Source organism: Mobula hypostoma, chromosome 1 (assembly GCF_963921235.1).
Source record: "Mobula hypostoma chromosome 1, sMobHyp1.1, whole genome shotgun sequence".
NCBI lineage: Eukaryota > Metazoa > Chordata > Chondrichthyes > Myliobatiformes > Myliobatidae > Mobula > Mobula hypostoma.
Window position 1 is genome coordinate 256,086,838 of NC_086097.1, and position 27,512 is coordinate 256,114,349.

The window sequence follows — 27,512 nt, forward strand, 5'->3', positions numbered from 1 at the left end:
CCATGACTCATTTCTACTTACCTGCCTTTTCCCCATAATCCTCAATTGCTCTACTATGCAAAAATCTATCCAACCTGGTCTTAAATACATTTACTGAGGTAGCCCCCACTGCTTCATTGAGCAGAGAATTCCACAGATTCACCACTCCCTGGGAAAAGCAGTTCCTCCTCATCTCCATCCTACACCCCCGAATCTTGAGGCTATGTCCCCTAGTTCTTGTCTCACCAATTAGTGGAAACAACTTTTCTGCTTCTCCTATTGCTAAGGATGATTTAAAATATCACGACAACTTTTCCCTTGGCGTTAGCAAAACAAAAGAGCTGGTCATTGACTCCATGAAGTGGGGAGGGGTGGATAGTACAAATGCTCTTATTTATATTTAGATACTATTCAACTGTTGAGGAGGATGACCTACCGGGGGGAGCCACAGTGAATCTGGGCAGAGAGATGAAGAGTACTGAAGAGTTGATGGGAGAGCTGTTAGTCAGAAGAACAGAGACAAGGTTCTGTGGGCACAATAGAGACATCCGGATGGTATGTTGCCTACTTGGTATGAGATCAGGGATGTCTCGGATTGGATTCATGGCATTATCAAGGGCAATGGTGAGCAGCTAGAACCCTTGGTGCATATTGGCACCAATGACATAGATAGACAAGGTGAGAAGGTCCTGAAGAGAGATTTTAGGGGGCTAGGTCGAACGCTGAGAAACAGAACTTCCAGTGCAGTAATCTCTGGATTACTACCTGTGCCATGTGCCAGCGAGGGGAAGAACAGAATGATTTGGCAGGTGAATGCGTGGCTGAGGAACTGGTGCTGGGTTCAGATTTATCGATCATTGGATAATTTCTGAGGAAGGTACGACCTGTACAAAAGGGTCGAGTTACATCTGAACCTGATGGGTTCCACTATCCTTGTAGGCAGATTGGCTAGAGTTGATTAAGGTGCCTTTAAACTAATTTGGCAGGAGGATGGAGTCATAGTGCTGAAAATGAGGCAGTTGATTTACAAACAGAGGCAATGTAGCAGTTGATTTACAATAAGTGGGAAGTTGGATGATTGGGAAGCTTTTAAAATCCAACAAAAGGCAACCAAAAAACTATAAGAAAGAGAAAAGATGAAGTATGAAGGCAGACTAGCCAATAATATAAAGCAAGATACCAAAAGTTTTTTTTCCAGTCTTGGTGAGGTAGGAATGGGGGACAAAGAAATGGCAGATGAACTTAATGGGTTCTTTGCATCAGTCTTCACTGTGGAAGACACCAGCAGTGTGCCAGAGGTTCATGAGTGTCAGGGAGCAAAGTGAGTGCCATTGCTCTTACAAAAGAAAAAGTTTTGGGCAAACTCCAGGTCTTACGGTGGATAAGTCACCTGGGCCAGATGGACTACATCCCACAGTCCTGAGAGAGGTTACTGAAGAGATAACGGATGCATTAGATATGATCTTTCAAGAATCATCTAATTCTAGCACAGCTCCAGAGGACTGAAAGATTGCAAATGTCAATCCACTCTTTAAGAAGGTAGGAAGGCAAAAGAAAGGAAATAATTGGCCAGTTAGCCTAACCTCAGTGGCTGGGAAAGTGTTGGAGTCTATTATTTCAGATGAGATTTCGAGGTTCTTAATGATAAAATAAATCAAAGTTAGCATGGCTTAGCAAAGTTAGCAAAGTTAGAAAATGATGCTGGAGAAATTGTAATGGGAGATAAGGAGATGGCGGAGGAACTGAACGAGTATTTTGCATTAGTCTTCACTGAGGAAGACATCAGCAGCATACCGGACACTCAAGGGTGGCAGGGAAGAGAAGTGTGCACAGTCACAATTACGACAGAGAAAGTACTCAGGAAGCTGAATAGTCTAAAGGTAGATAAATCTGCTGGACCAGATGGAATGCATCCTCGTGTTCTGAAGGAAGTAGCTGTGGAGATTGCGGAGGCATTAGCGATGATCTTTCAAAAGTCAATAGATTCTGGCATGGTTCCGGAGGACTGGAAGATTGCAAATGTCACTCCGCTACTTAAGAAGGGGGCAAGGAAGCAAAAAGGAAATTATAGACCTGTTAGCTTGACATCGGTGGTTGGGAAGTTGTTGGAGTCGATTGTCAAGGATTAGGTTACAGAGTACCTGGAGGCATATGACAAGATAGGCAGAACTCAGCATGGATTCCTTAAAGGAAAATCCTGTCTGACAAACCTATTACAATTTTTTGAGGAAATTACAAGTAGGCTAGACAAGGGAGATGCAGTGGATGTTGTATATTTGGATTTTCAGAAGGCCTTTGACAAGGTGCCACACATGAGGCTACTTAACAAGAGCCGATGGAATTACGGGAAAGTTACATAAGTGGATAAGTTGGCTGATTGGCAGGAAACAGAGAGTGGGAATAAAGGGATCCTATTCTGGTTGGCTGCCGGTTACCAGTGGTGTTCCACAGGGGTCCATGTTGGGGCCGCTTCTTTTTACATTGTACATCAACGATTTGGATTATGGAATAGATGGCTTTGTTGCTAAGTTGCTGACGATACGAAGATAGGTGGAAGGGTCGGTAGTGCTGAGGAAACGGACAGTCTGCAGAGAGACTTGGATAGATTGGAAGTATGGGCAAAGAAGTGGCAAATGAAGTACAATGTTGGGAAGTGTATGGTTATGCACTTTGGCAGAAGAAATAAACGGGTAGACTATTATTTAAATGGGGAGAGAATTCAAAGTTCTGAGATGCAACGGGACTTGGGAGTCTTCGTACAGGATACCCTTAAGGTTAACCTCCAGGTTGAGTCGGTGGTGAAGAAGGTGAATGCAATGTTGGCATTCATTTCTAGAGAAATAGAGTACAGGAGCAGGGATGTGATGTTGAGGCTTTATAAAGCACTGGTGAGACCTCACTTGGAGTACCGTAGGCAGTTTTGGTCTCCTTATTTAAGAAAGGATGTGCTGACGTTGGAGAGGGGACAGAGAAGATTCACTAGAATGACTCCAGGAATGAGAGGGTTAACATATGAGGAACATTTGTCCGCTCTTGGACTGTATTCCTTGGAGTTTAGAAGAATGAGGGGAGATCTCATAGAAACATTTTGAATGTTGAAAGGCATGGACAGAGTGGATGTGGCAAAGTTGTTTCCCATGATGGGGGAATCTAGTACGACAGGGCATAACTTAAGGATTGAAGGGCACCCATTCAGAACAGAAATGCGAAGAAATTTTTTTAGCCGGAGGGTGGTGAATCTATGGAATTTGTTGCCACAGGCGGCAGTGGAGGCCAAGTCATTGGGTGTATTTAAGGCAGAGATTGATAGGTATCTGAATAGCCAGGGCATCAAAGGTTATGGTGGGAAGGCGGGGGAGTGGGACTAAATGGGAGAACGGATCAGCTCATGAAAAAATGGTGGAGCAGACTCAATGGGCCAAATGGCCGACTTCTGCTCCTTTGTCTTATGGTCTTATGGTTTCTGTAAAGGAAATCTTGCCTGACGAATCTATTAGAGATCTTCGAAGAAGTAACAAACAGGGTAGCCAAAGGAGAGGCAGTGGATGGAGAAGGCGCTTGATAAGGTGCCACACATGAGGCTGCTTAACAAGATAAAATCCAATGGCATTATAGGAAAGATACTGGCATGGAGAGCGGAATGGCTGATAGGCAGGAGGCAGCAAGTGGAATAAAAGGGGCCTTTTCTGGTTGGCTGACGGTGACTAATGGTGTTCCTCAGGGGTCAGTATTGGGACCACTACTTTTCACATTGTTTGTCAATAATTTAGATAATGGAATTGATGGTTTTGTGGCAAAGTTTGCGGATGATACGAAGATAGGTGGAGGGGTTAGTAGCGCTGAGGAAGCAATGCAATTGCAGCAGGACGTAGACAAATCGGAAGAAGGGGCAAAAAAATGGCAAATACACTTGGGAAATTATGATAATACATTTTGGTAAATGGAGTGAAGGTTCAAAGGGATAAGATAAAAGCATTTATTTCAAAAGGAATAGATTATAAAATCAAGGAGATAATGCTGAGCCTTTATTAGACACTAGTCGGGCCACACTTGGGAGTATTTTCAACAGTTTTGGGTTCCTTATCTCAGAAAGAATGTCCTGTTATCGGACAGAGCCCACAGGAGGTTCAGGAGGATGATTCCAAGAATGAAGGGATTAACATATGAGGAGTGTTTGGCAGCTTTGGGCCTGAACTCACTGGAATTTAGAAGAACACAAGGGGATCTCATTGAAACCTACTGAATGTTGGAAGAACTAGATAGGGTGGATGTGGAGAGGATGTTTCCTCTGGTGGGGAATCCAGAACTAGAGGGCACAGCCTCAAAATTGAGGGGTAACCCTTTAGAAGAGAGGTAAGGAGGAATTTTTTTAGCCAGTGAGCAGTAGATCTGTGGAATGCTCTGCCACAGACTGCAGTGGAGGCCAAGAGCGTGGATATATTTAAGACGGAAGCTGATCATTTCCTGATCAGTCAGGGCATCAGAGGATCTGGTGAAGCAGATTCGATGAGCTGAATGGCCTAGTTCTGCTCCTATGTCTTATGTGTAGTGAGATCTCCAGCAAGGTGAGGTTGATAATAGGCAAAATTGCAGTCAACAGAGTGAGCTGCAACGTAAAAGGTAGACAAAATCAAAAAGGCGAATACAGGACTGAAAGTGTTATATTTAAATGTACGCAGTATACAGAATAAGGTAGATGAACTTGTAGCACAGTTACAGATTGGCATGTATGATGTTGTAGGCATCACTGAATCATGGCTGAAAGAAGATTATAGCTGGATGCTTAATGTCCAAGGATACATATTGTATCGAAAGGACAGGCAAGGAGGCAGAGGGGCTGGTGTTGCTCTGTTGGTAAAAAATGAAATCAAATCATTAGAAAGAGCTGAAATAAGGTCAGAAGGTGTTGAATCATTGTGGATAGAGCAAAGGAACTGCAAGGGTAAAAAGCCACTTATGGGGGTTGTATACAGCAGTGGTCCCCAACCACCGGGCCGCAAAGCATGCGCTACCGGGCCGTGAGGAAGCGATATGATTTGGCGATAGGAGTCAGTTGCACCTTTCCTCATTCCCTGTCACGGCCACTGTTGAGCCATTACGCACGCAAGGTCATTACGTCATCCATGTCAGCGCGGGATGGAGATCAACTCCTCAAGCTCGCAAATGACGGCGGGCTGAAAAGTATGTTTGACATAACATCTCTGCTGGCATTCTGGATCAAAGTCAAGGCTAAAAATCCTGAGATAGCCACGAAACAACTGAAAACGTTGCTTCCATTTCCAACATATCTCTGCAATGAATGCAACAAAAACTAAATTGCGAAATAGACTGGACATAGGGAACCCCCTTCGAGTATCGCTGTCTCCCATCACCCCTCGATAGGACCGTCTTGTTGCAGGTAAACAAGCCCAGGGCTCCCACTGATTCAGCGATATTGGTGTTTTGCAATGATTTTATATGTTCATACTGGGAAAATATGCGTTGCGTGTTTAATATCCAAACGTTACTTAAAATGTTATGATGCTATTGACTTACTTATATAACCATATAACAATTATAGCACGGAAACAGGCGATCTCGGCCCTTCTAGTCCGTGCCGAATGCTACTCACCTAGTCCCACCGACCTGCACTCAGCCCATAACCCTCCAATCCTTTCCTGTCCATATGCCTATCCAATTTTTCTTTAAATGATAATATCGAACCTGCCTCTACCACTTCTACTGGAAGTTCGTTCAACACTTACTTCAAGCTCCCCTGATAATTGACTTATCACTATATTCATGCGAGGAAAATATGCGCTGAGTGTTTAATATTAACCCTTAGATAAACCCTTTTAGAAAGGAAATTGAGTGTATTAGCCACTTATCATCTATATTCCAGTCGTGATTAACCCGCCCCGAACAGAATCGCCAAAAACAATTTGTAGAATAAAATCGTACACACATGCACAAGTCACGCATGCGCGCTGGTGCCCGCGCAAGGCTTCATGGTCATTGTAGTCTTTCTCCGGGTAAACCCAGCGTATTTGACAGCTACTCATGTCCGTTGGCAACCCTACCACCACCACCCCCAGTCGGCCGGTCTGCAAGAATATTGTCAATATGAAACCAGTCCGCAGTGCGAGAAAGGTTGGGGACCCCTGGTATACAGACCCCAAAACAGTAGCAAGGATGTGGTCTACAAATTACAGTGGGAGGTGGAAAATGCTTGCAAAAAGGGCAATGTTACAATAGTCAGGGGGATTTCTATATGCAGGTAGATTTAGAAAATCAGGTTGGGGCTGGATCCAAGAGGAGGAATTTCAGAATGCGCAATGAGATGGGTTTTTAGAGCAGCTCGCAGTTGATCAGTTATTCTGTATCAGGAGCTATGCAATGAACCAGAATTGATTAGAGAGCTGAAGGTAAAATAACCTAAGGGGGAGAGTGATCATGATTGAAATTCACCCTTAATTTTGAAAAGGAGAAGCTAAAGTCAGATGCATCAGAATTATGTGGAGCAAAGGGAAGTACAGAGGTGAGGCATTAGAGAAGAGTTGGCCAGAACTGACTGAATGAAGAACACAACAGGATGACAGCAGAGTGGCAATGGCTGGAATTTCTGGAAGCAATTCAGAAAGCACAGGATATATATATATCCTAAAAAGGAAGACGTATTCCAAGACAAATTGACACAACTGTGGCTAACAAGAAAAGTCAAAGCCAACATAAAAGCAAAGAGACCATAAGATATAGGAGCAGAATTAGGCCATTTGGCCCATCGAGTCTGCTCCGCCACTTCAGCCGCCTCCTCCTGCCTTCTCCCTATATCCCTTCATGCCCTAATCAATCAAGAATCTATCAACCTCTGTCTTAAATATACATAAAGACTTGGCCTCCACAGATTCAGCACTCTCTGCTTAAAGAAATTACTCCTCATCTCCACTCTGAAAGAATGTCCCTCTATGCTGAGGTTCTGCCCCCTGGTCCTATACTCTCCCACAATGGGAAACATCCTCTCTACATTTCGTCTATCAAGGCTTTTCATCATTTGATAGGTTTCAATAAGGTCACCACTCTTCTTCTGAATGCTAGTGAATATAGGTCCAGAGCCATCAAATGCTGTTCATATGACACACTATCCAATCTTGGAATCATTTTCGTGATGCTCCTTTGAACCCCCTCCAGTTTCAGCACATCCTTTCGAAGATAATGGGCACACATATGCTCAGAATACTCCAAGTGAGACCTCACCAGTGCTTTATTAAGTTTCAGCAATACACCCTTGCTTTTATATTTTAGTCCTCTTGAAATGAACATTGCATTTGCCTTCCTCACCACAGACTCCATAGAACCATAGAACCTACAGCACAGAAACAGGCCCTTTGGCCCTTCTTGGCTGTGCCGAACCATTTTCTGCCTAGTCCCACTGACCTGCACACGGACCATATCCCTCCATACACCTCCCATCCATGTATCTGTCCAATTTATTCTTAAATGTTAAAAAAGAACCTGCATTTACCACCTCGTCTGGCAGCTCATTCCATACTCCCACCACTCTCTATGTGAAGAAGCCCCCACTAATGTTCCCTTTAAACTTTTCCTCCCTCACCCTTAAACCATGTCCTCTGGTTTTTTTCTCCCCTTGCCTCAGTGGAAAAAGCCTGCTGCATTCACTCTATCTATACCCATCATAATTTTATATATCTCTATCAAATCTCCCCTCATTCTTCTACGCTCCAGGGAATAAAGTCCTAACCTATTCAACCTTTCTCTGTAACTGAGTTTCTCAAGTCCCGGCAACATCCTTGTAAACCTTCTCTGCACTCTTTCAACCTTATTTATATCCTTCCTGTAATTTGGTGACCAAAACTGAACACAATACTCCAGATTCGGCCTCACCAATGCCTTATACAACCTCATCATAACATTCTAGCTCTTATACTCAATACTTCGATTCATAAAGGCCAATGTACCAAAAGCTCTCTTTACGACCCTATCTACCTGTGACGACACTTTTAGGGAATTTTGTATCTGTATTCCCAGATCCCTCTGTTCCACTGCACTCCTCAGTGCCTTACCATTAACCCTGTATGTTCTACGTTGGTTTGTCCTTCCAACGTGCAATACCTCACACTTGTCAGTATTAAACTCCATCTGCCATTTTTCAGCCCATTTTTCCAGCTGGTCCAAGTCCCTCTGCAGGCTCTGAAAACCTTCCTCACTGTCTACTACACCTCCAATCTTTGTATCATCAGCAAACTTGCTGATCCAATTTACCACATTATCATCCAGATCATTGATATAGATGACAAATAACAATGGACCCAGCACTGATCCCAGTGGCACACCACTAGTCACTGGCCTCCACTCAGAGAAGCAATTCTCTACCACCACTCTCTGGCTTCTTCCATCGAGCCAATGTCTAATCCAATTCACCACTTCTCCATGTATACCTAGCGACTGAATTTTCCTAACTAACCTCCCATGCGGGACCTTGTCAAAGGCCTTACTGAAGTGCATGTAGACAATATCCACTGCCTTCCCTTCATCCACTTTCCTGGTAACCTCCTCGAAAAACTCCAACAGATTGGTCAAACATGACCTACCATGCTCAAAGCCATGTTGACTCTCCCTAATAAGTCCCTGTCTATCCAAATGCTTGTAGATTCTGTCTCTTAGTACTCCCTCCAATAACTTATCTACTACTGACATTAAACTCACCGGCCTATAATTTCCCGGATTACTTTTCGATCCTTTTTTAAACAACGGAACAACATGAGCCACTCTCCAATCCTCCAGCACTTCACCCGTAGACAGCAACATTTTAAATATTTCTGCCAGGGCCCCCACAATTTCAACACTAGTCTCCTTCAAGGTCCGAGGGAACACTCTGTTAGGTCCCGGGGATTTATCCACTTCAATTTTCCTCAAGACAGCAAGCACCTCCTCCTTTTCAATCTGTACAGTTTCCATGGTCTCACTAATTGATTCCCTCAATTCCATAGATTTCATGCCAGCTTCCTTAGTAAATACAGACGCAAAAAACCTATTTAGGGTCTCCCCCATTTCCTTTGGTTCCGCACAAAGCCGACCACTCTGATCTTCAAGAGGACCAATTTTATCCCTTACAATCCTTTTGCTCTTAATATACTTGTAAAAGCTCTTTGGATTATCTGCAAATTAACGAAAATTAACCTTTAGGGAGTCCTGCACATGGACTCCCAAGTCCCTTTGCACCCCAGATTTTTGTATTTTCTCTCCATTTAGAAAATAGTCAACCCTTTCATTTCTTCTACCAAGTCATCACCATACACTCCATTTGCCATTTCCTTGACCATTCTCCTTCAGCAATTTCCTCAAACCTATCTCTACTTCCTCAAACCTAGCTATCTCTTCACCTATATTCATAATTATTTGCAAACTTTGCAACAAAGCCATCATTTCCATCATCCAAATCATTGACACATAAGGTAAAAAGAATCGGTCCCAATATAGACCCTTGTGGAACACCACTAGTAACCGGAAGTCAGAGAGAAAAGGCTCCCTTTATTCCCACTCTTTGCCTCCTACCAGTCAGCCAAAGCGTTATCCATCGTAGAACCTTTCCTGTAATACCTTGGGTCCGTAGCTTGTTAAGCAGCTTCACGTGTGGCACCTTGTGAAAGACCTTCTGAAAATCCCAGCACACAACAAGAATTGATTCGGCTTTGCCTACCCTGCATGTTATTTCTTCAAAGAATTCCAAGAGATTTATCAAGCAAATTTCTCTTGAGAAAACCATGCTGACTAAGGTCTTTTTTACCATGTGCCTCCAAGTACCCAGAGATGTCATACTTAACAATCGACTTCAACATCTTCCCAACCACTGAGATCAGACTAACTGGCCTATAGCTTACTTTCTTCTGCCTCTCTCCCTTCTTGAAGAGTGGAGTGATTCTTGAAAGATCATTGTTACATTGCCTGTTCTATTTACTATAAATTATTATAAATGTAACACGCTGTAAGGATTCACTGCTAATGTAATGGCTTCTCTGTAATGTTCCACTGCTAAGTAATGGTTTCTCTGTAGCAGCAATGTTTGGGTTATGACTAGAGATAATGGGGCACGTTAGACAATGAGCGGGATGTTGTTCTTTCTTGTGTGTCTGGGAGTCGGGAATTCGCAGTCTTTTGCCGGGGGGAGATGAGGAAAGAAGACGCGAATGCAGAGAGTTGGTAGACCGCCGGATGGGGTGGACTTAGAGCGAGGGTCCAAAGGTCAGTGACGATCGGAGGAGGCCGATGGTGGACGAATAGCCTTATCAGTGAGCTCCAACGATGCGTATTAAACTGTTTCATGAGGATGGCCCCTTTTCTTTACTAACCATATAGTCAAATTAAGAATTATAAAGCTCCAGTCGATTAATCGCATATTGTGTACTGTTTGTTATTTCGTTGTACTGATTTGTAACAGGGGACACATCGTGCAGTATCCACCCAAATGAGATTTCTTAAGTTTGGCTGGGCCGGAGGCTATCATCTCCTATATTAGGTTGCTAGCCAAACTGAGAGTTACATAAATTACTATGATTGCAAATTTAGACAGAGAGGTAATATAAAGATTTTTACTCCTCATGTATGTGAAGCATGTAAGAAATAAAGTCAATTCAATTCACGAATAATGCCCCATGATCTCTTCAGCTACCTTTTTCAGAACTCTGGAGTGTACACCATCTGGTCAGGTGACCTATCTACCTTCAGACCTTTCAGTTTCCGAATTACCTTCTCTCTAGTTATGGTAAATTCACACACTTCATGCCCATGACACCTGGAACTTCCACAATGCTGCTAGTGTCTCCCACAGAGAAGCCAGATGCAAAATAATTATTCAGTTCATCCACCATTTCATTATCCCATTACAACTTCTCCAGCATCATTTTCCAACATTCTGATATCCACTCTTGCCTCCCATTTACACTTTATGTATCTGAAGAAACCTTTGGTATGCTCTTTAATATTATTGGCTAGCTTACTTTTATCTTCCACCTTCACTTTCTTAATGACTTTTTTAGTTGCTTTCTGTTGGAATTCTTTTTACGTTATATGTTAATGATTTAGATGATGGAATTCATGGCTTTATTGCAAAATTTGCAGAAAATACAAAGATAGGTTGAGGGGCAGAGTGTTCAGAAGGTAGAGAGGCTACAGAAATAGATAGATTAGGAGAATGAGCAAAGATGTGGCAGATAGAATACAGTGTCGGGAAGTGTATGGTCACGCACTTTGGTAGAAATTAAAAGGTTGACTATTTTCTAAATGGAAAGAAAATACAAAAAACCGAGGCACAAAGGGACTTGGGAGCTCTTGTGCAGAATTCCTAAAGGTTAACTTGCAGGGCGAACCTGTGATGTGGAAGGCAAATGCGATGTTACCATTCATTTCAAGCGGACTAGAATATAAAAGCAAGGATGTAATGTTGAAGCTTTATAAAGCGATGGAGAGGCATCACTTGGAGTATTGTGAGGTGTTTTGGGCCCATTGTCTTAAAAAGGATGTGCTGAAATTGGAGAGAGTTCAAGGATGGTTCACAAAAATTATCCACGATTGAATGGCTTGTTATTCAGTGTTTGATGGCTCTGGGTATTCAGAAGAATGAGGGATGACCTCATTGAAACCAATCGAATGGTGAAAGGGCTTAATATAATGGGTGTTTCTAAGCCCAGAGGACACAGCCTCGGAATAGAGGGGCATCCTTTTAGAACAGAGATGAGGAAGAATTTCTTTAGCCAGAGAGTATCAAATCTGTGGGCATTATTTGCTACAGGCAACTGTGGAGGGCAAGTTTTTATGTATATTTAGTATAGAAATATACTAAATACACCTCACTATAGGAAGGATGTGGAAGCATTGGAAAGGGTACAGAGGAGATTTACCAGGATGCTGCCTGGTTTAGAAAGTATGCATTATGATCAGAGATTAAGGGAGCTAGGGCTTTACTCTTTGGAGAGAAGGAGGATGAGAGGAGACATGATAGAGGTGTACAAGATAATAAGAGGAATAGATAGAGTGGATAGCCAGCGCCTCTTCCCCAGGGCACCACTGCTAAATACAAGAGGACATGGCTTTAAGTTAAGGGGTGGGAAGTTCAAGGGGGATATTAGAGGAAGGTTTTTTACTCAGAGAGTGGTTGGTGCGTGGAATGCACTGCCTGAGTCAGTGGTGGAGGCAGATACACTAGTGAAGTTTAAGAGACTACTAGACAGGTATATGGAGGAATCTAAGGTGGGGGCTTATATGGGAGGCAGGGTTTGAGGGTCGGCACAACATTGTGGGCCGAAGGGCCTGTACTGTGCTGTACTATTCTATGTTCTATGAAACATTGAAATCTATAGCACATTACAGGCCCTTCAGCCCAGAATGTTGTGCCAACCATGTAACCTACTCTAGAAGCTCTTTAGAATTTCCCTACTGCATAGCCCTCTATTTTTCTAAGCTCCATGTACCCATCTACGAGTTTTTTAAAAGACCCTATTGTACTCGCCTCTACTACCTTTGCTGGCAGTGTATTCCACGCACCCACCACTCTCTGTGTGAAAAACTTACCTCTGACATCCGCCTTGTACCTACTTCTAAGCACCTTAAAACTGTGACCCTCGTGTTAGCCATTTCAACCCTGGGAAAAAGCCTCTGGCTATCCACACAATCAATGCCTCTCATCATCTTATACATCAATCAGGTCACCTCTTATCCTCCAGCGCTCCAAGGAGAAAAGGCCAATCTCACTCAACCTATTCTTATAAAATATGCTCTCCAATCCAGGCAACGTCCTTGCAAATCTCCTCTGCACTCTCTCTATAGCATCCATATTCTTTCTGTAGTGAGATGACCAGAACTGAACACAGTACTCCAAAGTGGGGTCTAACTAAGGTCTTGCATAACTGTAACATTACCTCACAGCTCTTGAACTCAATCCCATGGTTGATGAAGGCCAACACACCATATGCCTTCTTAACAACACTGCCAACCTGCACAGCAGCTTTGAGAGTCCTATGGACATGGACCCCAAGATCTCACTGATCCTCTACACTGCCAAGAGTCTTACCACTAATATTATATTTAAAGCAGAGGTTGATAGATTCTTGATTGGTTAGGGCATTAAAAGATGCAGGGAGAAGGCAGGATATTGGGACTGAGAGGAAAATTGGATCAGCCATGATGAAATGGCAGAGCAAACTCCATGGGCCAAATGGCCTAATTCTACTCCTGTATCTTATGGTCTTGTACGGAGCTGTGCTCAGACACAGTCAGCTCCTTGATGCCAATTAAAGGTGTCTTTGTCTTTTTTACAACTGCAGGACAAGCTTGGGCATTAAGAACTTGGTGTACTGCAGGTCTACCCCATCAGCAAGCGACTCATTGGTGGAGAATCTGGACTGCTGCGGACCACGTTGCTACCTGCTTCAGATAGATATCAGAGTCGTTGTACGGTCTAATAGCCAGTGATTGTCTTGAACATTTTTCTTGCGATTTCAAGACCCTGTTGGGATATTGGTAATGTAAATTACTGCCTCAGTTGTAGCGAGCACTAGCGCTCATGCCACAGGCTAGCTGTTGCAGCAGTCCAGGAGGGGATACACGGAGGTTGTGCTGGATTGGGTCTGGCCCCTCCCGTTGGTGCTATATTTCAGTTTTCACTCGGTGAAAATCAAGCTGGATTGCGTGTATGTTTGTCTGTATACCGCTGATGGCTGCTTGTTCCTGCCAATAACACCCATGCACCATCAATTTACAGGACACGTCACTCAGGGAATTGGCTATATTATGTTTTTTGCTGTGTGACTATATGAATACTGATATCATATTTGGGCCTTGTGCTGTAAGCGTCTTGGCATGTGTTTTGCACCTTGGCTGTATTCTTGGGTATTCATATATGGTTGAATGAAAATTAAACAAACTTGAACTTGAGATTAGCAGGTATGGTATTGTGAGCATCATTGAAAAGTGACTGAAAGAAAATCTTAGCTGGGAGCTTAACATCCAAGGATACACATTGTATCAAAAGGACTGATTCCAGGAATGAAAGGGTTACCGTATGACCGTATGAAGAACGTATGGCAGCTCTTGGGCTGTATTCCTTGGCGTTCAGGAGAATGAGGGGGGATCTCATAGAAACATTCAAAATTTTAAAAGGCCTGAACAGATTAGATATGGCAAAGTTATTTCCCATGGTAGGGGATTCTAGGACAAGAGAGCATGACTTCAGGATTGAAGGACGTCCTTTTAGAACTGAGATGCAGAGAAATTACTTTAGTCAGAGGGTAGTAAATCTATGGAATTTGTTGACACCTGCGGCTGTGGAGGCCAAGTCATTGGGTGTATTTAAGGCAGAGATAAATAGGTTCTTGATTAGCCAGGGCATCAAAGGGTATGGGGAGAAGGCAGGGGAGTGGGGATGACTGAAAGAATTGGATCAACCATGATTGAATAAAGGGTGTAAAGGGAGTAAAGTAGTAATGTAGAAGGGCTGAAATGTGTGTACTTCAGTGCAAGAAGCATCAGGAACAAAGGTGATGAACTGACAGCTTGCATACATACATGGAATTATGATGTAGTGGCCATTACAGAGACTTGGCTGGCACCAGAGCAGGAATAGGTTCTCAATATTCCTGGATTTCAGTGCTTTAAAAGGGATAGAGGATGGGAAAGGGGAGGAGGGATGGCATTACTGGTCAGGGATACTATTACAGCTACAGAAAGGGTGGGTAATGTAGCAGGATCCTCTTTTGAGTCAGTATGGGTGGAAGTCAGGAACAGGAAGGGAGCAGTTACTCTATTGGGGGTATTCTATAGGCCCCCTGGTAGCAGCAGAGATACTGAGGAGCAGATTAGGAGGCAAATTTTGAAAGGTGCAAAGATAACAATCATGGGTGACTTTAACTTCCCTAATATTGATTGGCACCTGATTAGGTCCTAGGGTTTGGATGGGGCAGAGTTTGTTAAGTGTGTCCAGGACAGATTCCTGTCACAGTATGTTGTCAGGCCAACTAGGGGGAATGCCATACTAAATCTGGTATTAGGTAACGAACCGGGTCAGGTCACAGATCTCTCAGTGGGTGAGCATCTGGGGGACAGTGACCACCGCTCCCTGGCCTTTAGCATTATCATGGAAAAGGATAGAATCAGAGAGGACAGGAAAAATTTTAATTGGGGAAGGGCAAAATATGAGGCTATAAGGCTAAAACTTGCAGGTATGAATTGGGGTGATGTTTTTGCAGGGAAATGTACTATGGACATGTGGTCGATGTTTAGAGATCTCTTGCAGGATATTAGGGATAAATCTGTCCTGGTGAGGAAGATAAAGAATGGTAGGGTGAAGGAACCACGGATGCAAGTGAGGTGGAAAATTTAGTCAGGTGGAAGAAGGCAGCATACATGAGGTTTAGAAAGCAAGGATCAGATGGGTCTATTGAGGAACATGGGGTAGCAAGAAAGCAGCTTAAGAAGGGGCTGAGAAGAGTAAGAAGGGGGCATGAGAAGGCCTTGGCGAGTAGAGTAAAGGAAAACCCCAAGGCATTCTTCAATTATGTGAAGAAAAAAAGGATGACAGGAGTGAAGGTAGGACTGATTAGAGTTAAAGGTGGGAAGATGTGCCTGGAGGCTGTGGAAGTGACCGAGGTCCTCAAAAATAATTCTCTTCGGTACACCAATGTGAGGGAACTTGATGGCGGTGAGGACAATATGAGTGAGGTTGATGTTCTGGACCACATTGATATGAAGGGAGAGGAGGTGTTGGAGTTGTTAAAATACACTAGGACAGATAAGACCCCAGGGCCTGACAGAATATTCCCCAGGCTGCTCCACAAGGCGAGGAAAGAGATTGCTGAGCCTCTGGCTAGGATCTTTAAGTCCTCGTTGTCTATGGGAATGGTACTGGAGGACTGAAGGGAGGTGAATGTTGTCCCCTTGGTCAAAGAAGGTAGTAGGGATAGTCCGGGTAATTAAAAGACCAGTGAGCCTTACGTCTGTGGTGGGAAAGCTGTTGGAAAAGACTCTTGGAGATAGGATCTCTGGGCATTTAGAGAATCATGGTCTGATCAGACACAGTCAGTTTGGCTTTGTGAAGGGCAGATCGTGTCTAACAAGCCTGATAGAGCTCTTTGAGGAGGTGACCAGGCATATAGATGAGGGTAGTGCAGTGGATGTGATCTATATGGATTTTAGTAAGGCATTTGACAAGGTTCCACACAGTAGGCTTATTCAAAAAGTCAGAAGGCATGGGATCCAGGGAAGTTTGGCCAGGTGGATTCAGAATTGGCTTGCCTGCAGAAGACAGAGGGTGGTGGTGGAGGGACTACATTCAGATTGGAGGATTGTGACTAGTGGTGTCCCACAAGGATCTGTTCTGGGACCTCAACTTTTTGTGATTTTTATTAACGACCTGGATGTGGGGGTAGAAGGGTGGGTTGGCAAGTTTGCAGACGACACAAAGGTTGGTGGTGTTGTAGATAGTGTAGAGGATTGTCGAAGATTGCAGAGAGGCATTGATAGGATGCAGAAGTGGGCTGAGTTAGTGGCAGATGGAATTCAACCCGGAGAAGTGTGAGGTGGTACACTTTGGAAGGACAAACTCCAAGGCAGAGTACAAAGTAAATGGCGGGATACTTGGTAGTGTGGAGGAGCAGAGGGATCTGGGGGTACATGTCCACAGATCCCCGAAAGCTGCGTCACAGGTAGATAGGGTAGTTAAGAAAGCTTATAGGGTGTTAGCTTTCATATGTCGAGGGATAGGGTTTAAGAGTCGCGAGGTAATGATGCAGCTCTATGAAACTCTGGTTAGGCCACACTTGGAGTACTGTGTCCAGTTCTGGTCACCTCACTATAGGAAGGATGTGGAAGCATTGGAAAGGGTACAGAGGAGATTTACCAGGATGCTGCCTGGTTTAAAGAGTATGCATTATGATCAGAGATTAAGGGAGCTAGGGCTTTACTCTTTGGAGAGAAGGAGGATGAGAGGAGACCTGTTAGAGATGTACAAGATAATAAGAGGAATAGATAGAGTGGATAGCCAGCGCCTCTTCCCCAGGGCACTGTTCAATACAAGAGGACATGGCTTTAAGGTAAGGGGTGAGAAGTTCAAGGGGGATATTAGAGGAAGGTTTTTTACTCAGAGAGTGGTTGATGCATGGAATGCACTGCCTGAGTCAGTGGTGGAGGCAGATTCACTCGTGAAGTTTAAGAGACTACTAGACAGGTATATGGAGGAACTTAAGGTGGGGGCTTATATGGGAGGCAGGGTTTGAGGGTCGGCACAACATTCTGGGCCGAAGGGCCTGTACTGTGCTGTACTATTCTATATCTATGTTCTATGAATGGCAGAGCAGAGTTGATGGGCCAAATGGCCTACTTCTGCTCCTATATCTTATGGTCTTATGATCTTATGACTGGCAGGTAGGCAGAGGATAAATTCAAAACTTTGGAAAGAGTTTAGATAAGATCAGGAGATACAGAATCCTTGTGGGTAAAGTTAATAAACTGCATGGGTAAAAAGACCCTGATTTGAGTTATATACAGACTTCTGAGCAGTAGTCAGGATGTGGTATATAAATTACAACAGGAAATAAAAAAACACCTGTAAAAAAGGCAATGTTACGATAGTCATGGGGGATTTCAATACGCAGGTAGATTCGGAAAATTGGGTTGGTGCTGGATCCCAATAGAGGGAATTTGTAGAATGCCTATGGAGATGGCCGTCTTCTAGAGCAGCTTGTGGTTAAGATCAGTTAGGAACTGCAATTCTGGACTGGGTGCTGTGTAACGAATCAGATTTGATTAGGGAGCTTAAGGTAAAGGAATCCTTTGGAGGCAAGTGATCATAATACAATAGAATTAAGACTGCAGTTTGAGTGGGAGAAGAGAAAGTCAGATGTATCAGTACTAGAGTAAAGGAAATTACAGAGGCATAAGAGAGGAGCTGTCCATAGTTAGTCCTGACGAAGGGTCTCGGCCTGAAAGGTCGACTGTACCTCTTCCTAGAGATGCTGCCTGGCCTGCTGTGTTCACCAGCAACTTTGATGTGTGTTGCTTGAATTTCCAGCATCTGCAGAATTCCTGTTGTTAGCTGTCCATAGTTGATTGGAAGGGGACAAAGCAGGGAACAGTAGTGGCTGGAATTTCTGGGGGCAAATCAGAAAGCACAGGATAGATACATTCCAAAGATGAGTAAGTATTCTAAAGGGAGGAAGAGGTAACTGTGGCTGACAAGGCAAGTCAAGGGCAGCAAAAAAGGAAAGGAGAGGACATACAAAATAGCAACAATTTGTGGGAAGCTAGAAGATTGGGAAGCTTTTAAAAACCAACAGAAGGCAACTAAAAAGCTATAAAGAGAGATAAGATGAAATATGAAGTTAAGCTAGCCAATAATATAAAAGAAGCTTTTTCAGATATATAAAGAGTAAAAGAAAGGTAAAAGGAAGGTGAGAGTAGATATCGGACCTTTGGAAAATGACGCTGGAGAGGTAGTTATGGGGGACAAAGAAATGGCAGAGGAACTTAATAAGTATTTTGAATCAATCCAGAAATTCAAGAGTGTCAGAGGTCAGGAGTGAGTGATGTTGATACTGAGGAGAAGATGCTTGGGAAGCAGAAAACTCTGAAGGTAGATAAGTCACCTGGACCAGTTGGACTACATCCCACGGTTTTCATTTACCAAAAAACAGTCAGGGCAGCTAAACCCAAACAGGCCAAAGCAGACAAAATATTCAATGTAAGAAAAGAACCAATTTGCCTGGGCATGGGTCAGGACTGTTCAGACACAAAATGCCTGGAAACATCAAATACATTCTGCAGATAAATGGAGATCCATCCTATTGATGATACTACTATTTGTTAAAAACAGTTTTTAATTAAGTTCAAAGTTGAATTCTCACCTGGCTGCAAAGTTGTGGCAAGAAGGGAATGAATATAGAGTGAAAACTGCGCCCGGATCCACTCATCTCCTCCTTCCCAACCAGTCCCATCGAGAAACACATCATCCCTATTTTCAGTTACATGCTTCACCAGAAAGTCTGCGAAACGCAAGTCTGCTGTGGTGAGGTTTAATACTTTGCGTAATTCTGAATCATGTATTTGTATGGCAGATTCCTCAATCTGTAAAAGAAATACACAAGATAAAAGAACTCCTACAAGCTGCATTCTTTTCATCCTGAAGAAATGGCTTTTACCTTCAGATTTCTTTTCTTTTCAAATCTTTTTATTGTTATATTATACAACAGAAATAACACAAGTACATGAAGTAACAACACTTACAATGTCTATTCAGATTTGATGAAAGTATAGAACATAGAACAGTACAGCACATTACAGGCCCTTTGGCCCACAATGTTGTGCCAACCCTCAAACCCTTCCTCCCATATAACCCCCCCACCTTAAATTCCTCCATATACCTGTCTAGTAGTCTCTTAAACTTCACTAGTGTATCTGCCTCCACCACTGAGTCAGGCAGTGCATTCCACGCATCAACCACTCTCTGAGTGAAAAACCTTCCTCCAATATCCCCCTTGAACTTCCCATCCCTTATCTTAAAGCCATGTCTTCTTGTATTGAGCAGTGGTGCCCTGGGGAAGAGGCGCTGGCTATCCACTCTATCTAATTATCTTGTATACCTCTATCATATCTCCTCTCATCCTCCTTCTCTCCAAAGAGTAAAGCCCTAGCTCCCTTAATCTCTGATCATAATGCATACTCTCTAAACCAGGCAGCATCCTGGTAAATCTCCTCTGTACCCTTTCCAATGCTTCCACATCCTTCCTATAGTGAGGTGACCAGAACTGGACACAGTACTCCAAGTGTGGCCTAACCAGAGTTTTATAGAGCTGCGTCATTACATCGCGACTCTTAAACTCTATCCCTCGACTTATGAAAGCTAACACCCCATAAGCTTTCTTAACTACCCTATCTACCTGTGAGGCAACTTTCAGGGATCTGTGGACGTACCCCGAGATCCCTCTGCTCCTCCACACTACCAAGTATCCTGCCATTTACTTTGTACTCTGCCTTGGAGTTTGTCCTTCCAAAGTGTACCACCTCACACTTCTCCGGGTTGAACTCCATCTGCCACTTCTCAGCCCACTTCTGCATCCTATCGATGTCTCTCTGCAATCTTTGACAATCCTCTACACTATCTACAACACCACCAACATTTGTGTCGTCCTCAAACTTGCCAACCCACCCTTCTACCCCCACATCCAGGTCATTAATAAAAATCACGAAAAGTAGAGGTCCCAGAACAGATCCTTGTGGGACACCACTAGTCACAATCCTCCAATCTGAATGTACTCCCTCCACCACCACCCTGTGGGAGGAAACTGAAGCATCCGGAGGAAACCCACACAGTCACAGGGAGAACATACCTAATCCTAATCCTTACAGGTAGTGGCGGGAACTGAAGCCAGGTTGCTGGTACAGTACTTTCAAACCTTTCAGTTTCCCAAGAATCTTCTCTCCAGTACTGGTAACCTCACACACTTTATGACCCTATGCTGCTAGCGTCTTCCACCATGAAGATTGACACAAAATACTTATTTACTTCATCTGCCTTTCATTGTCCCCCATTGCTACTTTTCCAGCATCATTTTCCAGCAGTTGGGTATTCACTCTTGCATCTCTTTTACACTTTATGAATGGCTAATACCAGGGGACATTATTTTAAAGTGACTGGAGGAAGGTATGGGGGAGGGGATGCCAGAGACATGTTCTTTACACAAAGCGTGGCAGGTGCTGTTATGTTTTGTTACTCCAGGACATAAAATTAACTGAAAGAAAAACATAGGGAGATTGAGACAAAAGTGTATTCTTCGTTTTTACTTTTAGCAAGATGCGCACTTATGACATGATGATGTAATAATATATGTAATAATGTATAACCTGTAATAAATTATTTAAACAAAGAATGCTTAATCAAACAATATATTTACAACATTACTGAAGTCTTAATGAAATATTAAATAAAAGAACAGGTGTGTGGAACACCCTGACAGGGATGGTGGTACAGGCAGATACATTAGAGAAATTCAAGAGACTCTTAGATAGACACATGAAAGAAAAAAGGAAAACTATATCTGAGGGAAGAGTTAGATTGATCTTAGAGTCAGTTAAAAGGTCAGCACCTTGTGTGTCAAAGGGCCTTTATTGTGCTGTAGTGGTCTATGTTTTTCATTGCCCTTAATAAGCTGATAGTCAGCCATTTTCTTAAACCACTGCAATTGCAGTGGTGAAAATAGGTACAAACACATAGCTGCTCAGTATGGAACTCCAATCTTTTGACAAGTGACCATAAAATAACAGTGATATATTCTGAAATCAAGATGGTTATGTCTTCAAAACAGAGAAACTGGGATTTGGTGTTTACTTGCAGATGCTGAAGATCACACAGACTACAGCTTTGGGATGTATTGCTGAAATCCCCTGCCTTCTCACCACATCCTTTAATGTCCAGACAAATCAAGACTCTATTGACCTCTGCCTTAAATCTACCCAAAGACTTGGTCTCCACAGCTTCCCATAGCAATGAATTCCACTGATTTACCTCTCTCTGGCTACAGAAATTACTCCTCATCTCCATTCTAAATGGATGTCCCTTATTCAGAGGCTGCGTCCACTGGTCTAAGACTACCCGAAAATAGGAAACATCCACTCTATCGAAGCATTTCAACATTCCATAGGTTTTAAAGAGATTACCCCTCATTCTTCTGAATTTCAGTGAGTCTAGTCCCAGAGCCACCAAGCTCTCCACATATGATAAGTATTTCAATCCTGGAATCATTTTTGTGAAACTCCTTTGAACCCTCTCCAAGATTAGCATCTTCTTTCTCAGATAAGGGACCCAAAGCTGCTCACAGTTCAAAGTGCAGTCTAATCAATTGACTTATAAATCCTCAACATTACACCCTTGAAATATTATAGTTCTCTTGAAATGAATGCTAATGAATGCTTGAAATATGCTTTCCTCACCACACACTCAACTTGCAAATTAACCTTTAGGAAATCCTGCATGAGGATTCCCAAGTCCCTTTGCACCTCAACACTTTGAAATTTCTCTCCACTTAGAAAATAGTCTATACTTTTATTTCTTCCACCGAACTGCATTCCGACAGCCCAATATGCAGCAGGAGCAGGCCACAATGACAGATTTCTTGCAGCTCAGCAACGTTTGTTTGTCGAGGTGACTATCGTTGGAGTAACCATATAACCATATAACAATTACAGCACGGAAACAGGCCATCTCGGCCCTTCTAGTCCGTGCCGAACTCTTACTCTCACCTAGTCCCATCTACCTGCACTCAGCCCATAACCCTCCATTCCCTTCTTGTCCATATACCTATCCAATTTTTTTAAAAAATGACAAAATCGAACCTGCCTCTACCACTTCTACTGGAAGCTCATTCCACACAACTACCACTCTCTGAGTAAAGAAGTTCCCCCTCGTGTTACCCCTAAACTTTTGCCCCTTAACTCTCAACTCATGTCCTCTTGTTTGAATCTCCCCTACTCTCAATGGAAAAAGCCTATCCACGTCAACTCTATCTCCCTCATAATTTTAAATACCTCTATCAAGTCCCCCCTCAACCTTCTACGCTCCAAAGAATAAAGACCCAACTTGTTCAACCTTTCTCTGTAACTTAGGTGCTGAAACCCAGGTAACAGTCTGGTAAATCTCCGCTTTTCTCTCTCTATTTTGTTGACATCTTTCCTATAATTCAGTGACCAGAACTGTACACAATACTCCAAATTTGGCCTTACCAATGCCTTGTACAATTTTAACATTACATTTCAACAACTCCTATACTCAATGCCTGATTTATAAAGGCCAGCATACCAACAGCTTTCTTCACCACCCTATCCACATGAGATTCCAACTTCAGGGAACTATGCACCATTATTCCTAGATCCCTCTATGCTACTGCATTCTTCAATGCCCTGCCATTTACCATGTATATCCTATTTTGATTAGTCCTACCAAAATGTAGCACCTCACACTTATCAGCATTAAACTCCATTTGCCATCTTTCAGCCCACTCTTCTAACTGGCCTAAATCTCTCTGCAAGCTTTGAAAACCTCCTTCATTATCCACAACGCTACTTATCTTAGTATCATCTGCATACTTACTAATGCAATTTACCACCCCTTCCTCCAGATCATTAATGTATATGACAAACAACATTGGACCCAGTACAGATCCCTGAGGCACACCATTAGTCCCCGGCCTCCAACCTGACAAACAGTTATCCACCACTACTCTCTGGCATCTTCCATCCAGCCACTGTTGAATCCATTTTACTACTTCAATATTAATACCTAACGATTGAACCTTCCTAACTAACCTTCCATGTGGAACCTTGTCAAAGGCCTTACTGAAGCCCATATCGACAACATCCACCGCTTTACCCTCGTCAATTTTCCTAGTAACCTCTTCAAAAAATTCAGTAAGATTTGTCAAACATGACCTTCCATGCACAAATCTATGTTGACTGTTCCTAATCAGACCCTGTCTATCCAGATAATTATATATACCATCTCTAAGAATACTTTCCATTAATTTACCCACCACTGACGTCAAACTTACAGGCCGATAATTGCTAGGTTTACTGTTAGAACCCTTTTTAAATAACGGAACAACATGAGCAGTACGCCAATCCTCTGGCACCATCTTTGTTTCTAATGACATCTGAAATATTTTTGTCAGAGCCCCAGCTATTTCAACACTAACTTCCCTCAAGGTCCGAGGGAATATCTTGTCAGGACCTGGAGACTTATCCACTTTTATATTCCTTAAAAGCACCAGTACTTCCTCTTCTTTAATCATCATAGTTTCCATAACTACCCTACTTGTTTCCCTTACCTTACACAATTCAATATCCTTCTCCTTAGAGAATACCAAAGAAAAGAAATTGTTTAAAATCTCCCCCATCTCTTTTGGTTCCGCACATAGCTGTCCACTCTGATTCTCTAAGGGACCAATTTTATCTCTCACTATCCTTTTGCTACTGATATAATTGTAGAAAGCCTTTGGATTTATTTTCACCTTACTTGCCAAAGCAACCTCATATCTCCTTTTAGCTTTTCTAATTTCTTTCTCGATTCTTTTTACATTCTTGATATTCCTCGAATACCTCATTTACTCCAAGCTGCCAATATTTATTGTAGATATCTCTCTTTTTCCGAACCAAGTTTCCAATGTCCCTTGAAAACCTTGGTTCTTTCAAACTTTTAACCTTTCCTTTCAACCTAACAGGAACATAAAGATTCTGTACCCTCAGAATTTCACCTTTAAATGACCACCATTTTTCTATTACATCCCTCCCATAAAACAAATTGTCCCAATCCACTCCTTCTAAATCCTTTCGCATCTCCTCAAAGTTAGCCTTTCTCCAATCAAAAATCTCAACCCTGGGTCCAGTCCTATCCTTCTCCATAATTATATTGAAACTAATGGCATTGTGATCACTGGACCTGAAGTGCCCCCCAACACATACCTCTGTCACCTGACCTATCTCATTCTCTAACAGGAGATCCAACACTGCCCCTTCTCTAGTTGGTACCTCTATGTATTGCTGCAAAAAACTATCCTGCACACATTTTGCAAACTCCAAACCATCCAGCCCTTTTACAGAATGGGCTTCCCAGTCCATGCGTGGAAAATTAAAACCTCCCACAATCACAACCTTGTGCCTACTACAAGTATCTGCTATCTCCTTACAAATTTGCTCCTCCAATTCTCGCTCCCCTTCAGGTGGTCTATAATACACCCCTATAAGCGTTACTACACCTTTCCCATTCCTCAATTCCACCCAAATAGCCTCCCTAGACGAGCCCTCTAATCTATCCTGCCAAAGCACCGCTGTAATATTTTCTCTGACAAGCAATGCAACACCTCCCCCTCTTGCCCCTCCGATTCTATTTCACCTGAAGCAATGAAATCCAGGAATATTTAGTTGCCAATCACATCCCTCCTGCAACCACGTTTCACTAATAGCTACACTCACAACCACTGGAGGAACTCAGCAGGTCGGGCAGCATCCGTGGAAAAGATCAGTCGACGTTTCGGGCCAGAACCCTTCGTCAGGACTGTCGGGGGAAGGGGCAGAGGCCCTATAAAGAAGGTGGGGGGAGGGTGGGAAGGAGAAGGCTGGTAGGTTCCAGGTGAAAAACCAGTAAGGGGGAAGATAAAGGGGTGGGGGAAGGGAGGCAGGGAGGTGACAGGCAGGAAAGGTGAAGAAAGAATAGGGGAAAACACAATGGGTAGTAGAAGGAGGCGGAACCAAGAGGGAGGTGGTAGGCAGCTGGGGGAGGGAGCAGAGTGACATAGGGATAGGGGAGGGGAGGGGGAGGAAATTACCGGAAGTTGGAGAAGCCTATCACCTCCCTGCCTCCCTTCCCTCCCTCAAACAGGAGTACCTATTGTCAAGGGGCACAGCCACCGGGGTACTCTCTATTACCTGACTCTTCCCCTTCCCCCTCCTAACCGTGACCCACTTGTCTGCCTCCCGTGGCCCCGGAGTGACCACCTGCCTGTAACTCCTCTCTATCAACTCCTCACTCTCCCTGACCAGATGAAGGTCATCGAGCTGCAGCTCCAGTTCCCTAACGCGATCCCTTAGGAGTTGCACCTCGGCGCACCTGGTGCAGATGTGGACGTCCGGGAGGCTTGGAGACTCCAGGGCCTCCCACATCCGGCACCGAAAACAACAAACTGCCCTCACAATCATACTGCCCCTCTCCTCAAATAACAACAAAAAATGGATACCAAACCTTCCTCGCCTCGCCCGTTTCCGCCTAAGCCTGTTGAGCCGAAGCCCTTAAGCCTTCACTCTGCCCCCGGCTCACTCCGCTGCCTGCAAACTACGCTGCCCACTGTATGAGGCTCTGTTCCTTTTAAATCTTCCGCGCTTCACTGCCCAACGTCACACGCCTGCGCAGTCCCGCCTCTCTGAACGCCGATGGAAAAAAACCCGAAAAATTCAAAAATGTCTTCCTCCGCACTCCCGCTCCGATTCTCATACTTCCTTCTTGTATGTACAACAGGATAGTGAATATAACATAGAAATACAGTTGTATTAACATGAATTAATCAGTCTGATGGCCTGGTGGAAGAAGCTGTCTCAGAGCCAACGACATAGGCAGGAAAAGGGAGGAAGTCCTGAAAGTAGACTGCAGGGAGTTAGGAAAGAAGTTGAGAAGCAGGACCACAAAGGTAGTCATCTCAGAATTACTGCCTCTGCCACGTGACAGTGAGTTTAAGAATAGAGTGAGGTGGAGGATAAATGCATGGCTGAGGGATTGGAGCAGGGGAGAGGGATTCAGATTTCTGAATCATCGGGACCTCTCTTGGGGCAGGTGTGACCTGTACAAAAAGGAGAGGTTGCACTTGAATCCCAGGGGACCAATATCCTGGCGGGGAGGTTTGTTGAGGCTACTGGGGAGAGTTTAAGCTAGGATTGCTGGGTGGATGGGAACCAAACTGAAGAGACAAGAGGAAGAGGTGGTTGGCTCACAAAAGCTTGTAGACGATGTGAGAGAGAGGATAGGCAGGTGATAGAGAAGGGACGCACTCAAACCGATGGAGTATTAGGAACAAAGCAGATGAGCTTACAGCATGGATCATTACTTGGAGCTAGGATGTTGTGGCCATTACAGAGACTTGGATGGCTCAGGGGCAGGAATGGTTACTTCGAATGCCAGGCTTTAGATGTTTCAGAAAGGACAGGGAGGGAAGCAAAAAGAGGTGGGAGTGTGGCACTGTTGATCAGAGATAGGGTCATGGTTGCAGAAGAAGAGGAAGACATGAAGGGATTGTCTACGGAGTCTCTGTGGGTGGAAGTTAGGAACAGGAAGGGGTCAATAACTTCACTGGGTGCTTTTTATAGACCACCCAAAAGTAACAGGGACATCGAGGAGCGGATAGGGAGATACAGTCTGGAAAGGTGTAATAATAACAGGGTTGTCGAGATAGGAGATTTTAATTTGGATTTGGTATTGGGAAATGAACCTGGTCAGGTGTTAGATCTCTCAGTGGGAGAGCATTTTGGAGATAGTGATCACAATTCTATCTCCTTTACCATAGCATTGGAGAGGAATAGGAACAGACAAGTTAGGAAAGTGTTTAATTGGAGTAAGGGGAAATATGAAGCTATCAGGCAGGAACTTGGAAGTATAAATTGGGAACAGATGTTCTCAGGGAAATGTACGGAAGAAATGTGGCAAATGTTCAGGGGATATTTGCGTGGAGTTCTGCATGGGTATATTCCAATGAGACAGGGAAAGGACGATAGGGCACAGGAACCGTGGTGTACAAAGGCTGTTGTAAATTGAGTCAAGAAGAAAAGAAAAGCTTACAAAAGGTTCAAAAAACTACATAATGATAGAGATCTAGAAGATTATAAGGCTGGCAAGAAGGAGCTTAATAAAGAAATTAGGAGAGCCAGAAGGGGTCTTGGCGGATAGGATCAAGGAAAACCCCAAGACATTCTACAAGTATGTGAAGAGCAAGAGGATAAGATGTGAGAGAATAGGACCA

General features: G+C 43.5%; 1 protein-coding gene across 2 annotated transcripts in view; it reads right to left on the reverse strand.

The window, feature by feature from the left end:
- Positions 1–27,512, reverse strand: part of avl9 (AVL9 homolog (S. cerevisiase)) — a 319,342-nt gene that overhangs the window by 85,802 nt on the left and 206,028 nt on the right. For both annotated transcript variants that reach the window (XR_010020391.1, XM_063067522.1), the window contains exon 12: positions 18,867–19,086. Coding sequence is in view for 1 of the 2 variants with exons in the window: in XM_063067522.1 (XP_062923592.1) it covers positions 18,867–19,086 (220 nt within the window). In the remaining variant the exon portion in view is untranslated. The remainder of the gene's footprint in view (positions 1–18,866; positions 19,087–27,512) is intronic.